General features: G+C 36.8%; 1 protein-coding gene across 1 annotated transcript in view; it reads left to right on the forward strand.

The window, feature by feature from the left end:
- The window catches only part of CSMD1 (CUB and Sushi multiple domains 1), a 945929-nt gene that overhangs the window by 506273 nt on the left and 426739 nt on the right, over window positions 1–12917 (forward strand). Inside the window, exons 4-5 of the mRNA XM_030448332.1 lie at window positions 430–624; window positions 10441–10648. Of these exons, the coding sequence (XP_030304192.1) occupies window positions 430–624; window positions 10441–10648 (403 nt within the window). The remainder of the gene's footprint in view (window positions 1–429; window positions 625–10440; window positions 10649–12917) is intronic.

Here is a 12917-nt window from a genome sequence, read left to right on the forward strand (position 1 = left end):
AACTGAAATGAAAACTGCACTTTAACTACCTTCTACTGCCTGGATCCATGATTATGTTGTATGAATTTTTTTGCAATATTTACAAAAAGAGAAAAAAAAAGTATTTGTTTACTCTATTCAGATTTTTTTGAGAAACAGCTAGATTTATAGGATATTTTGTTTGAAAATAGATCTGTAAAGAACTTCACTGAAGGAGTGTTAAACCAAGACCTGCATTTGAAATTAGCTTTGAAAGTGATGATGTCTGTTATAAACTGAAATCTTTTGTGAAATTACATTCCATAGCCTAATTTCACCTTACTTGTATTAGGAATACTGCTTTAAAAATAATAATAAACCAAATTATTTAATTGTGATGCTTTGAGAAATATTTTTTTACTTTGTTCTGCAGATTTTAACTATACGTTTTTTATTTCTTTCTTTTGACAGTACTACCTAGTCATACTTGTGGCAACCCAGGAGAAATACCTAAAGGAGTGCTTCATGGAACAAGATTCAACATTGGAGATAAAATCCGGTACAGCTGTATCTCTGGTTACATCCTGGAAGGCCATGCCATGTTGACCTGTATTGTGAGTCCTGGAAATGGTGCATCGTGGGATTTTCCAGTCCCATTTTGCAGAGGTAAAAATGAAGACATAAAATAGCTTGAAAATATTAAGACTATACTAAAGCAGCAAGTGAAATAAATTTATTTTTAGGTTTGGTTGGGTTTTTTGTTGTTCTCTTTTTCTGTTTTCTGAATGAAAATATATTAATATACTGTCTAAAAACCTACACCATTGAAAGCTGGAATCAATTCAGAAGCAATTTCTTTCCAGAACTTACATTCAAAGGTAGATTTTATTTATTAATCTTTTTTTCATTTACATGAGGGATAGCTGTAGTAATTTGACTGCAGGACCTGGCAAGTTCTTTTTCAAGATTCTGCTTTTCGAAACTATACTACCAGGAAGAAGCTCGAAATCATAGAATCATAGAATTTTCAGTGTTGGAAGGGACCTTTAGGATCACCTGTTTTCAACCCCCCTGCCATGGGCAGGGACACTTCCCGCTAGATCAAGTTGCTCAGAGCCGTGTCTTGAACCAAAAATCTTTGAAGGGCACCTTTGATTGCAACTCCCATTGAAAACAGAGATAACTTCACTTGATTCTATAAAATTAGTGTTTTCTAAAATTTTGTATTAATATTAATATTTTCAGAAGCATTAAGAAACTGTTGTCCAGTAATTTATAAGCTGTCTAACTGCATCAGTACTGTTTCTACTTGGCAAGTACCTTAGTGAATTACTAAGCCTCCAGGAAGATGTAGACAGCACTGACTATTTTATCTGCCATTTTGCTTCTCTGGCTGCAAATCAGTTTCAGAGATTCTCTATTGTGTAGCCATGTGGAGGGCAGCAGAGCTGAAATGTAGTACAGATTAATTGATGGCTCATAACAAACTGATCAGAAATCAAAGTAGCAGTCAATATTTTTTGAAAACAAAGGTAGTTTGACTGTCAAGACATTTGCTTTATCTCTTTACTCCCTTTTCACTTCCCTTCCCTTCCCTTCCCTTCATAAACTATGACTTTTAGTGTGGGAAAATATGACAACTTTCAAACTCAAAAAGAGTTGTCCCTGTCTAATAGAAAACAGCCCCCAAAGTTCAAAGGCTAACTGAAAAAACAAGGTAATTATTAAAACTTGGTTCTATTTTTCCAAATGCTAAATAAGACTAACCATAGATTTTTCTGCTACTAGACGCTAACCAAGAAGTTTACCATGAGTTTCTGCAAGGAATTATATAGGTGCCTTGCAAAAATTGACAGGAAGAATCAATAGACCACCTAAATCCTGTTCTGGCATCTGTCATGAGAATTAAAAAGGTCTTTCTTGTCTCAGTTGTGGCTACCGTAGTAGTGTGCAACCCAAAAGCTTTTGCCTTTGTTAGCTTGGGGTTGACATGCTATGCAGTATAAGTTTGAAACATTTTGAAAATTAATTTCATTCTTTGCAGAAACTCCACTAATATCTGATTTATTGTATGTGACTACTTCTAAATGAACTTCATATAATTAGGTTCTCCATTCTCACTAATTTTGAGAATCCCTAGTTAATTGTAGTTGCATGAGTCTAGGTTTTTATAAAGCTAGAATTAGGAATACAAATTGGATTAGTGATATTACAGTAGATATTACCTCTTCTCACAACAAAAATACCAGTGAGGGGAAGAACATGTAATATATTAAAAAGACACACAGATTTTTGAGGGAAATAAGGAAGACAAACCAGTAAAAGAGATCATATGTCAGAAAGGTCCAAGCCAATCAAGTAAGAATTAATCAGGTTCCAGAATTAAGAAATATTACTGGAGAAGAACTTTGATAAAGAATTTATGATCCAGAAGGTATTAGAATAGATAAGGGAAGAAAGGAAGAGTTTATGATTCACTAGAGAGTAGGAAAAAACTAAATACAGAGATTCAGAACTGATATTTTAAAAACATATGGCAGAGAGAAATTGGTTTTCATGTTACCCCTACGTTCTGAGACTGCAAGTAATTTTGTGATGTCATATCTTCTCAGCCTATGAGGTTCATAAAAATATGATTTTATAAGTTTAAGGAGGAGTAAAATATCATAGAAGCATGGAATCATAGAGTGGTAGGGGCTGGAAGGGGCTCTGGAGATCATCAGTTCCAGGCCCCCTGCCAAAGCAGGATCACGTAGGGCAGGTCACACAGAAATGCATCCAGAAAGGTCTTGAAAGTCTCTAGAGAATGAGACTCCACAGCCTCAGTGGCCAACCTGTTCCAGATCTCATTACCCTTATTGTAAAGAAGTTTTTCCTAGTGTTAAGGTGCAACTTGCTGTGTTCCAGTTAGTATCCTTTGCCCCTTTTCCTGTCACAGGGCATCACTGAAAAGAGACTGGCCCCTTTTTAACACCCACCGTTCAGATATTAGTAAAAATTATTAAGATCTCTTCTGAGTCTTATCTTCTCCAGATGAAACAGGCCCGTGTCTTTCCTCGTAAGACAGATATTCCAGTCCCTTAATCATCATTGTAGCCCTTCATCAGACTCTCTCTAGTATATACCAGTTTGTCTTGAACTGGGGAGCCCAGAACTGGACAGAGTACTCCAGGTGTGGTCTCACTAGGGCAGAATAGAGGGGGAGGAGAACCTCCCTTGACCTTTCAGACACACTCTTTTTAATGCATCCCAGGATACCATTGGCCTTCTTGGCCACAAGGGCACATTGCTTTCCCATGGATATCTTATTGTCTACCAAGATACCAAGGTCTGTCTTCCTGGAGCTTCTTTCAAGCACGTTAACCCCTCATCTGTACTGGTGCATGGTGTTCCTCTTCCCCAGGCGCAGGACTCTACACTTTCTCTTGTTGAACCTCATTAGGTTTCCCTTTGTCCAGCTCTACAGTCTGTCCAGATGCTGCTGAATGGCTGCACGACCCTCTGGTGTAGCAGCCAATCCTCCCAGATTCATATGAGCAGCATAAACAAAAAGAAAAATAAAGGGGAAAAGAAAAAAAATTCCCATCAATTTGACTTACTGATGTTGTGTTACATAGTAAAGTGAGTATATTTTCCTAAATCTAATTCTTTTGGTGACATAATGTATTCCTGCATGTGTGATTTTGTTCAGAATAACCTGAATTGGTGCCATGGCTACATTGAGATGAAATTTTAGTGAAACTGTCACGGTTTAGGCCCAGCTGGTACCAACCAGGCCTCTGCTTGCTCACCCTTTCACCCCCAGTGTGGGACAGAGAGAAGAAGATCCACCCAAAAGCTCATTAATTGAGACAAGGACATGGAGCTTTTCTTTCCCCAATCATGGTAACATGCAAAAACCAGACAGGTTTAACTTGAGAAGAAAGAAAAACTAATTTTATCTACAAGGAGAAAGAGAAAAGACAGCCAAATCTTAATACAGACCTCCCCCTGCCCCTCGTCACTTCCCCATGGGCCTGAGTTACTTCCCTCCTGCCTCCCCCTCAGCAGCACGGGGGTACGAGGAGGGGGGTTTAGAGTCGGTTCACCACGTTTCCACAGAGGACTCCACACATTCTTCCTCTGCTCCAGCGTGGGGTCCCTCTCACATCAGAAAGTCTTTCATGAACCCCTCTGCCATGAGTTTCTCCTGTGAGGTGCAGTCTCTCAGGAGCTGCTCCAGCCTGGGCTTCCCACAGAGTCATGGATGCTTTGGGAAAACCTTTTCTGGCATGAGGTGCTCCTCGGTTGCAGATCTGCAGTCCTGCACAGGCTGCTTCTTCACTTCTGCCCACCTGTGACACTTCAGGGGCTATAATCCTTCAAGGACTGCTCCACTGAGCTTCTTCAGGGACTGCTCCACTGTGCTTCTCCATGGGCAGCTGCCATCTCACCATGCACTGCATGGAAATCTCTGCTCGGGCACCTTTCCCCCTCCCTCTCCACTGACCTTGGTGTCTGCTTTCTGATATTTCTCTCACTTCATCCTCTCCTCTGCTCTGCAGGTTCTTTTTTTATTGTTTTGCAATTTTGTTTTCCCTGTCTTGAATATGTTACTCAAAGAGGCACATCCAGCTTCCCATATCTGCTCGGCCTTGGGCAGAGATCCCCACCCCATTTTCCCCCTACCCCTGGCTGGTCAAATAAGAAATCAGAGAAATGTTTCAGAAAAGCAGGTAGGATACATTGCATAATTCCTTACTCAGTAGTGCAGGACTGGTGACATCACAGCCAACTGAGATACAGACACAGCTACAAGTATTCTTTCTTTTGTGTGTATGTATGTTTCAGTGATACCTTTATTTATATATTCTTTTTGTAACAGATATCAGCAGGGATAAAGGACCTCTTAAAAAAAAACCCAAAAGATGACAGCTCAAAGCTGGATCTTTGCAATAAGAAGACAGGAATAAAAAGCGAAAAATTAAATGAACAGTACAATGAAAACATAGTGAAGGGATCCAGAATGATATAGTAAGCCAAAGAATAAAAAAGAGGACCTCAGTCTGACCATTAGGAGCATGAGCAAAGTTTACATCTGAGGAAGATAAAATGATCCAGAAAAACTGAAAAACAAAACTCAGGGGCAGCAATGAAAAGATGAAAGATTTAATAACTGCATGTAGACTTCTGAGAATAACTATATTAACTTCCTTAATTATTAAAAAAATCTATGTGAAATCTAGAACAGCCATTAATTTGCTCCTAAAGAGTTTAGTCTTTTCTCTTTTTGCTTCAAAATTAGAGCTTCACTATTAATTTGTTGTATACTTATTTTAAGGGATAATTATCAGTGTTAAACAAAAAATACTCTCTAATGAAGGATTATTATATGACTGGAAACAACACAGGTTACTTACTTGAAAGGGAAGAGAGTCTTTACAAGATACCTAGCTGTGCTCTCCTAGTGCTATGTTTTTTTATGTGGTTTTTATAAGTGAGGGTTTGGATTTAAAATTTGCTTAAGCATGCACTGTCAGTTAATAACTGAGCATTTCTGTCAGAGTAGCAAGTATTTTGTCAATCATTATTTCTTACTCAAAATTTGAAAGTTTCTTCACTAGTTGATTGGATTTCCCCTCCATAGTGGATGGAGGGAGAATAGGTCTTTGTTATATAACAAGCTTGTACAATAGAATAAGTAAGAATTATAAAAAGCTATGTAATTATTGCAATGTTTACAAAGAAAAAAATTGACCAATTTCACACCCCAGGAAGTACTACCAGATGAGTCCAGTATTGTCAGGGGCAATAACTGCAGGACAACCCCACTAGACATTTGGGTCTGCTTAGAACTTGCTCACTGAAACATCAAAGCTAAAATAAGTAGTTCTAGAGCTGCAATGGGTGCCCGAAGGTCTCTAAACAAATTTAGACAATTTTTACATTTCTATTTTGTACATACCATTAGCTAGATGAGAGAAATCTGACTTTTTAATATACATAAAATTTACACTATTTTCCTAAACCACAATTATTTCTGACTTTTTAACAAAATAAATCCCATGCTCTTTAGGGAGCAATCCAAATTATTTTCAAGTGCCCTTTGAAAACTCTCAGGAGAGAAAGAAAATTGATCTTAGATGCATGCTCTAATGAGTATTTAATTTATGTTAAGTTGATCAACAGCAAGAGAAGAAATTGAGAAAAGAAGGAGACTGATTATAGCATTTATCTGGGATGCAGTACATCTGTATTCAAGAGAAGACATAAAAAAAAACAAAACCAGACAACCTTTTGACAAGTTTCTATTTTCTCAAACAGAGAAAAGAAACACAGGTGTTGGCTTTTACGTATTCAAAATAAAGTCTATAAAAAACTAAAATATTTAAGAAAATTAGCAAGTACAGGTGAATATTTTGATAGAGAGCTGGCTGCTATTTGGAACTAAATTAGATCAATGAGTTATCTGATGACTGTGTAATGCTACAGCATTGTAACACTTAGTGATGTTTTTGGTATTTATGAATCTGGCAGTTTAACAGTGTGACAGTTGGAACTGACATACCAAAATTTATTTTTAAACTTGACATTGACAAACTATGGCTTGTTTTTAAGTTTTTATCAGACATTTTAAAATGGTAATTTTGAAGTCTTATTTCAAGAAGTCATTTAATTAACTCCTCATATTAACCATTTCCAATATATCCAAAGGCTATGTCTGTGAAACTAGTAATTTAAAATTATTTCATAGATCTGTTTTCTGCACTGAAGATTTTTATTAAATGAGGTATAATTACCTACTTTTTCACAAATCAATGAAAGAAAAATGTCATTTAAAAAGGAATTGGAAAAATCATAGAACCACTGAATATCTCAAGATGGGAATGACCCATAAGGATCACTAAGTCCAATTTTCTGCTCCTCATAGAACTACCTCAAACTAAACCCAATGACTAAGCATTGTCTCTATGCTTCTTGAACTCTTGACAGTCTTGGTGCCATGACCTCTTTCATGGGGAGCTTGTACAAATGACCAAGCACTTTCTCAGAGAAGAACTTCTTCCCAATGTCCAATCTGAGCTTCCCCTGACACACGTTCCTGCCCTTTCCTTGTGTCACTGGTGCAGACTGGGACAGTCGACTCCCTTGACCACCTCACTCTGCTGTACTGGATGAGCCAGGACATGGCTGGCCCTTGGGGCTGCCAGGCCACACTGAATCAGGATCTCTGTAACCTAAACAAATAAAAAACTGTTTCAGTGATCTTTTTATTAAGCTGCAATGTTGTTTAATTGATAAGTCTTGCAAAATGTGACTTGAAATAACATTCAATAACAATTCATAAACTATCAGTCAAGTTTTTAGAGCTAGTAATAAAGAGATAAGGGAGTGGTCACAAATGACATAACAAGAGAAAGCTTTTCTTACTATGTATGTTGTACTTTATGTACAGATATGTTTTTATCAGTTATGTTAAAATAGGGATGTAGTAAAATGATCTTTCAAACGAGAACCTCCTGATAATTGAATTTCAGATTCTAAATTAATTTTGAAACCTTCGACACTTTTAAATATTTTTTTTTGTTCTTATGCAGTAAACATCTCATTAATTTTTGTATTTGAAAGACATAAAGAATACAGAACATTGCATTCTGGAAGGCATTTTTTTGGGAAGGTCCTGTAAAAATGATTGAAAGTTCAAAAAATATCTAAGCCAATTTAAATAAGGGAGTTTTGTACAATACTATGTCTGTTCTTACCCCATCCTTGGATGTCTGCTTAACAGGGCTTGCATCTCACTTGTTGCAAGATCTCATTATGCAAAACACAGATTGCCAAAATAGTCAGGTTGCTATTTTTGGTGAAATGATTCCTCCTAGTTTGAAGAAAAATGTTTGAAGATTTTTCATTGACTGCCATGGTTCTTCAATGATTTGCTTGATTTTTACAAACATTAGCTTTTACATACATTAGCTTGATGTATATGTTTCTGTTTTATCTAAACTACGCTTCTATACAGTACGTATGATTTTTGTTGAGTGGTGCTAGCCATATGTGTTTGCATGTGTACTTTATATAAGATGCACATTCTCAAAATTCTGAGCACTAAATTCCTGATGGTTGAGAGTCCCACATGTTTTAACTTCAAGTAGTCACTTATGCTGATACAAAAAGCACTTTGTGCAGTTGCTTACAACTTGAAAATAATCATGAGTGTTTGGAATTAATTACTTACCCATTTAAAAATGCAATTTGTCAATGATTTAAGAGTTTATATTCATGAAGCCTGAGGCACTATCTGCTGTTGAATTACTACAGCCACAGTGATGTATTAAGATTCCTTAGCACTGTTCTGGTTCTGCCAAAAGCATAGCATAGAGAAGGCCATGGCTAAGAAGGAACATCATCCCAGGGACACCAACTAGGTCAGAGTCCAGCTGGTAAAACACAGGGTATGTCTGGACACTTAATGTCTTCTACCCTCTGGGTGTGTGGCCACATCGTGCCTTCCTGTGCTCACTTTCAGGCAATTTATTACAGTTTAGCATTCTGGTTACTTTAGCCTAGGTTCCACCTGTGATGAAGGAAGTCTACAAACTACAGGCTCCTGGAACATGTGTGTGATGTTGGAGGAAAGATCATTCTGTGCACTGTTACTTCACAATGGTCTTTCCCTATCACATCCAAATCTCACAGAGAGAAAATACATTCTGGTTCAATTTAGGACTGTGGTCTTACCTGACTGATGTTCCCTTTCCATTTCTGAGCTTAGTTTCTTGCAAACCTTTTAGAAATGCTGTTGTGAATATATTCAAAAGCTAAGCATCCCTCTGGGCAGATCTCTCTTGAGTTCCTCTGGCTTTCAGTGGTAATATACTGTGTTTAAATTTAGATTTTTGCATGTGATTGCCTGAAATAATCAACTACAGAAGCCTTTCTTGTCAGCTGTAGAAGTCAGAGCTTTAGAGCTCAAAGCTTGTTCATGAGCTCTGCAGCAGAAGCACTGAGTATCATTGTAATTACCACTAGCATATTACTTAATGTCAGTATAAACACAGTGGGAGATGATGTCATTGAGAATATTGTCACCACAAAATTTAACAGCAAGCAGCTAGTACTGAAGAGTTATGGCTGACTTAGGATTTTGCACCTCTTGCTGGTTACCCTGAATGTGAAAATCCTGCTTGCTGGTATTCAGCAACACAGGTAGAACCTTTATGCATTATTAACATATCAACGTATCATTATTTACATTTTTATTATTTAAATGAAAGTGAAGTCGCTTACATTTTCATTGTTAAAAAAAAAAAATCAAAAAATCCCAATGAAAAAATATTAACAAGTAGAAAGCCTGAAAAAAGAGAGGGCAGAAATAATCAAGTTTTGGCTTTTGATGGTTCACTTGAATTCAGTAACTCAGTGTTACTTTCCATACTAAAGTTTTGACACAGCATAAATACAGTTAATTTGCTTTTTTTTTTTTTTTTTTTTTTTTTTTTCTCCTGGGTTAAATGATGACCTGAAGTGCTTGAAAGCAATATATATATATATATATATTTATATAAAATTAAAAAATGGAAAAAAAGGATAAATCTAGATATCATTGGATAAGAGACCTTAATTATCCATTTTGATTTATCATAGGTTTGCAATAGTTTTTAAATTACCATAATCTTTGCATGTATTATGCACCAGGAATTCTGACTCTTATCCTTGGCTTTATCCATGTTTTCTTTAATTTTCACTTCCTTTCTCATTTCATCCCTTGCAGGCACAATGACCATTTCAGTATACACTGTATAAAAAGCCAGAAATTGAGGGAAAAATCAAAGAAATTTTGTTAATCACCATTAAAAATATATATTTAACCAATGGTGCATGAACCTGGGAAGGTCCATCTGGCAAGAAAACCTTCTGATTGTATTTGCCATCTGTAAACATCCTGATCCAGAACAAAAAAACCTTGAGGATGGCTAGTATGATTTCATTAATGCTTCCTAGTTTATTACAGGATTTAAATATATGTCATTATTATTTTCTGTATTTTTTTCTAGTTATAAGAAATGAGAGATTTTCAGGAAAGAAATGTTCACTATTTAGAAATCTATAGAGAGCCTAACAGTATTTCTGTGATTCTCTGCCCATTTCTTTCCTAGTCTTATTCTGTGGGCACTATCACAGGGCAAAAGCACAGGTTCTCCAAATCAGCTCATAGTAGATGTCTCTGCTAACCTTATCCTTGTCTGGCTTGGCACTGAAGTGTCACCAACAAGGAAAAAATGTCAACCCCCCAGAAAACCCAACCAAAACCTCTTCTGCTTGAAGGTCAAAAAATGCTCTATTCCATTCACCTGGATATTTTTTTTGTGTGTGTTTTATATGTACATATATTTGTGAGTACTCTGTGCACAGAAGGGAAGAGCTGCATTTGCTCTGGCAGAAGCAAGGATGATGCTTCACTTGTGCAGCTTCATTAATTGTTGATATTCTGTTCCTCAGCTGAAGGAGCTTGTGGAGGGACACTACGGGGGACAAGTGGAACTATTTCAAGTCCTCACTTCCCTTCTGAGTATGAAAATAATGCTGACTGCACCTGGACCATATTGGCTGAACCAGGAGATACCATTGCTTTGGTCTTCACTGACTTCCAGTTAGAGGAAGGATATGACTTTTTAGAGATCAGTGGAACAGAAGCACCTTCAATATGGTAAGTCAGGGATCTTTTAAAGATCTCTTTCTAGTTTTCTTTTTAATTAGTATTTTTAAAAGATATTTAATATATTTAAGATATTCTCTACCTGTTATGCATTTTCCTTTGGTCCCTTTCACCCTCTAGACTTGTGTTTTGTTGTGCTTTTTTGTTTGTTTGGTTGGTTTTTTTAATAATAAAAACATAGAAGTTTGTTTCTGCTTCTTTCAAAATCTTGATCTTTCCTCCATCTTCGAGAGTTACATTTGCCAGATGTCTTAGTGGTGAACATTTACTGATGTTACACATTTGAACTTGGTATAAGAACATTATCTGATGTCTCTTGAATGGCTCATCATGATGCCAGACTTCAACAGTGAGCACAGTGGGCAAAATTCAGCCTCACAGTAAAACAGGAACACATAGAGAACAGTTACCATCTCATTCTAAACAGCCTATAACTCAGTTTTACTACATGTATTCATGTATACGGGTATTATCTTGTGTTGGCCGATGTTAAAACTGTTTGCTTAGCAATATTAGGGCATAATAATTATAATGCTAAATAGACATTCTATGTGCTAAGTTAGAGATTAAAGTTCTATCTTTGCAAATTAATTAAATTGCAGAACAGTTTGTATTATGATTTCTCTTCATGTTACATATGCAGGTTTTAAATTTTTTTCCATCTCTGAGAACGTCTGGTGCTTGACATACACACCATTGCTATAAATGTATCCTAGAAAAAAAACCCATCAGATCTGCTGCTCACAGATGACTGATAGTTATTATATTCAGAATGTGTTTCTGGAGATCTGAAGCAATCTCTCTATTATGTTGATGTCATGACAGGCTAGGCAGTGCAATACATTAATAATTATGAAGTTCTAGGTAATATCTGATCTGTTGAAAAACTGTCAAATAAAACTATGTGGCAACTGTGCTTGGCAAATATGTAAAAACCTCTGGTACCTCATTCAGACTGACCTTGACTGTTTCCAGAGATGGAGCTTCTGCCACCTCTCTGGGTAACCTCTTCCAGCCTTTAACCACCCTCATTTTAAAGAATTTCTTCCTTATATCTGGTTTAAATCTACCCTCTTTGAGCTTAAAACCTGCTTAACAGTTTATCCTCATTTTTCATGAGCCACATTACCAGCTCATGTCCAACTTTTCACCTACAAGTTCCCCAAGTCCTTCTCCGTAGGGCTGCTCTTAATCCCTCCATCTCACTGTCTCTGTTGATACCAGGGGTTGCACTGACCCATGTGCAGGACCTCTCACTTGGCCTTGTAGAACCTCATGAGGTTCACACAGGTCCACTTCTTGAGCTTGTTCAAGTCCCTCTGGATGGCATCCCATCCCTGAGGCTGCACCACTGAGGGAATGTGAGGGAATTGCATTCTTGTCAGCTGCACCACTCAGCTTGGCCACACCTGCAGACCTGCTGAGGGAGCCCTCGATCCGGCTGTCTCTGTCATTGATGAAGTTATTAAACAGTATCACAGATATCACTGTTGGATCAGTACAGGATCACTGATAAAAGTGTAGAAGGGAAGTTTTATATGAAATGTTTTAAGGATTATTGGATATTTTGGAGTGAAGCTATACATTCAGCTATGCTTACACCAGAACTGTTACCATAGCGACATTAGAACCATGCTAAATGTAGTGCATGCTGTAATCTGCTAAAATCAGCTGTGTGTTTAAATGTGAAGTTGTTTCATACTTAAAACTAAGGATCTTTAGGCTTATCATCTTAAAATCTTGGGTTTGGTTTGTTTGTTTGTTTGTTTTTCCCCTTATTGTACCTGGCATGATGTCAACAGCTTTATGCAGTAACTCAGTGTTAGAATATAGATATTCCATTAGTATGGTCTGATAATTATGATTGCTTTTTCACTTAAAGGAAAAAATTTGCTGTAAAGTAGTCCAAATGCTATCTTTGTGAAGAGCATGGACAGATAGATAGACAGGAACTGCAAAAGCTAAAAAGAAAGTGAGAAAATAGAAAATAATTTCAGACTAATGATTCTTTAATGGCTTTAGTATATGGTGCAATAGGTCTGGATTACCCTTGCCAGACAGATCAACAAAGCTAGGAGCAGTTCCAGTATGATTACAGAAAAAAACTGGGTGGATTTTTTTTAATTAAAGCAATGGAAACTCTAGAACAAGTAGAATCTATATGCTGAGGAAAAATAATCTGATACATCTATACAATGTGTATATAAATGATATTATAGTAATTATATTCATTATAAGCCTAATATTTATTATGTAATAG

Source organism: Calypte anna, chromosome 3, assembly GCF_003957555.1.
Source record: "Calypte anna isolate BGI_N300 chromosome 3, bCalAnn1_v1.p, whole genome shotgun sequence".
NCBI lineage: Eukaryota > Metazoa > Chordata > Aves > Apodiformes > Trochilidae > Calypte > Calypte anna.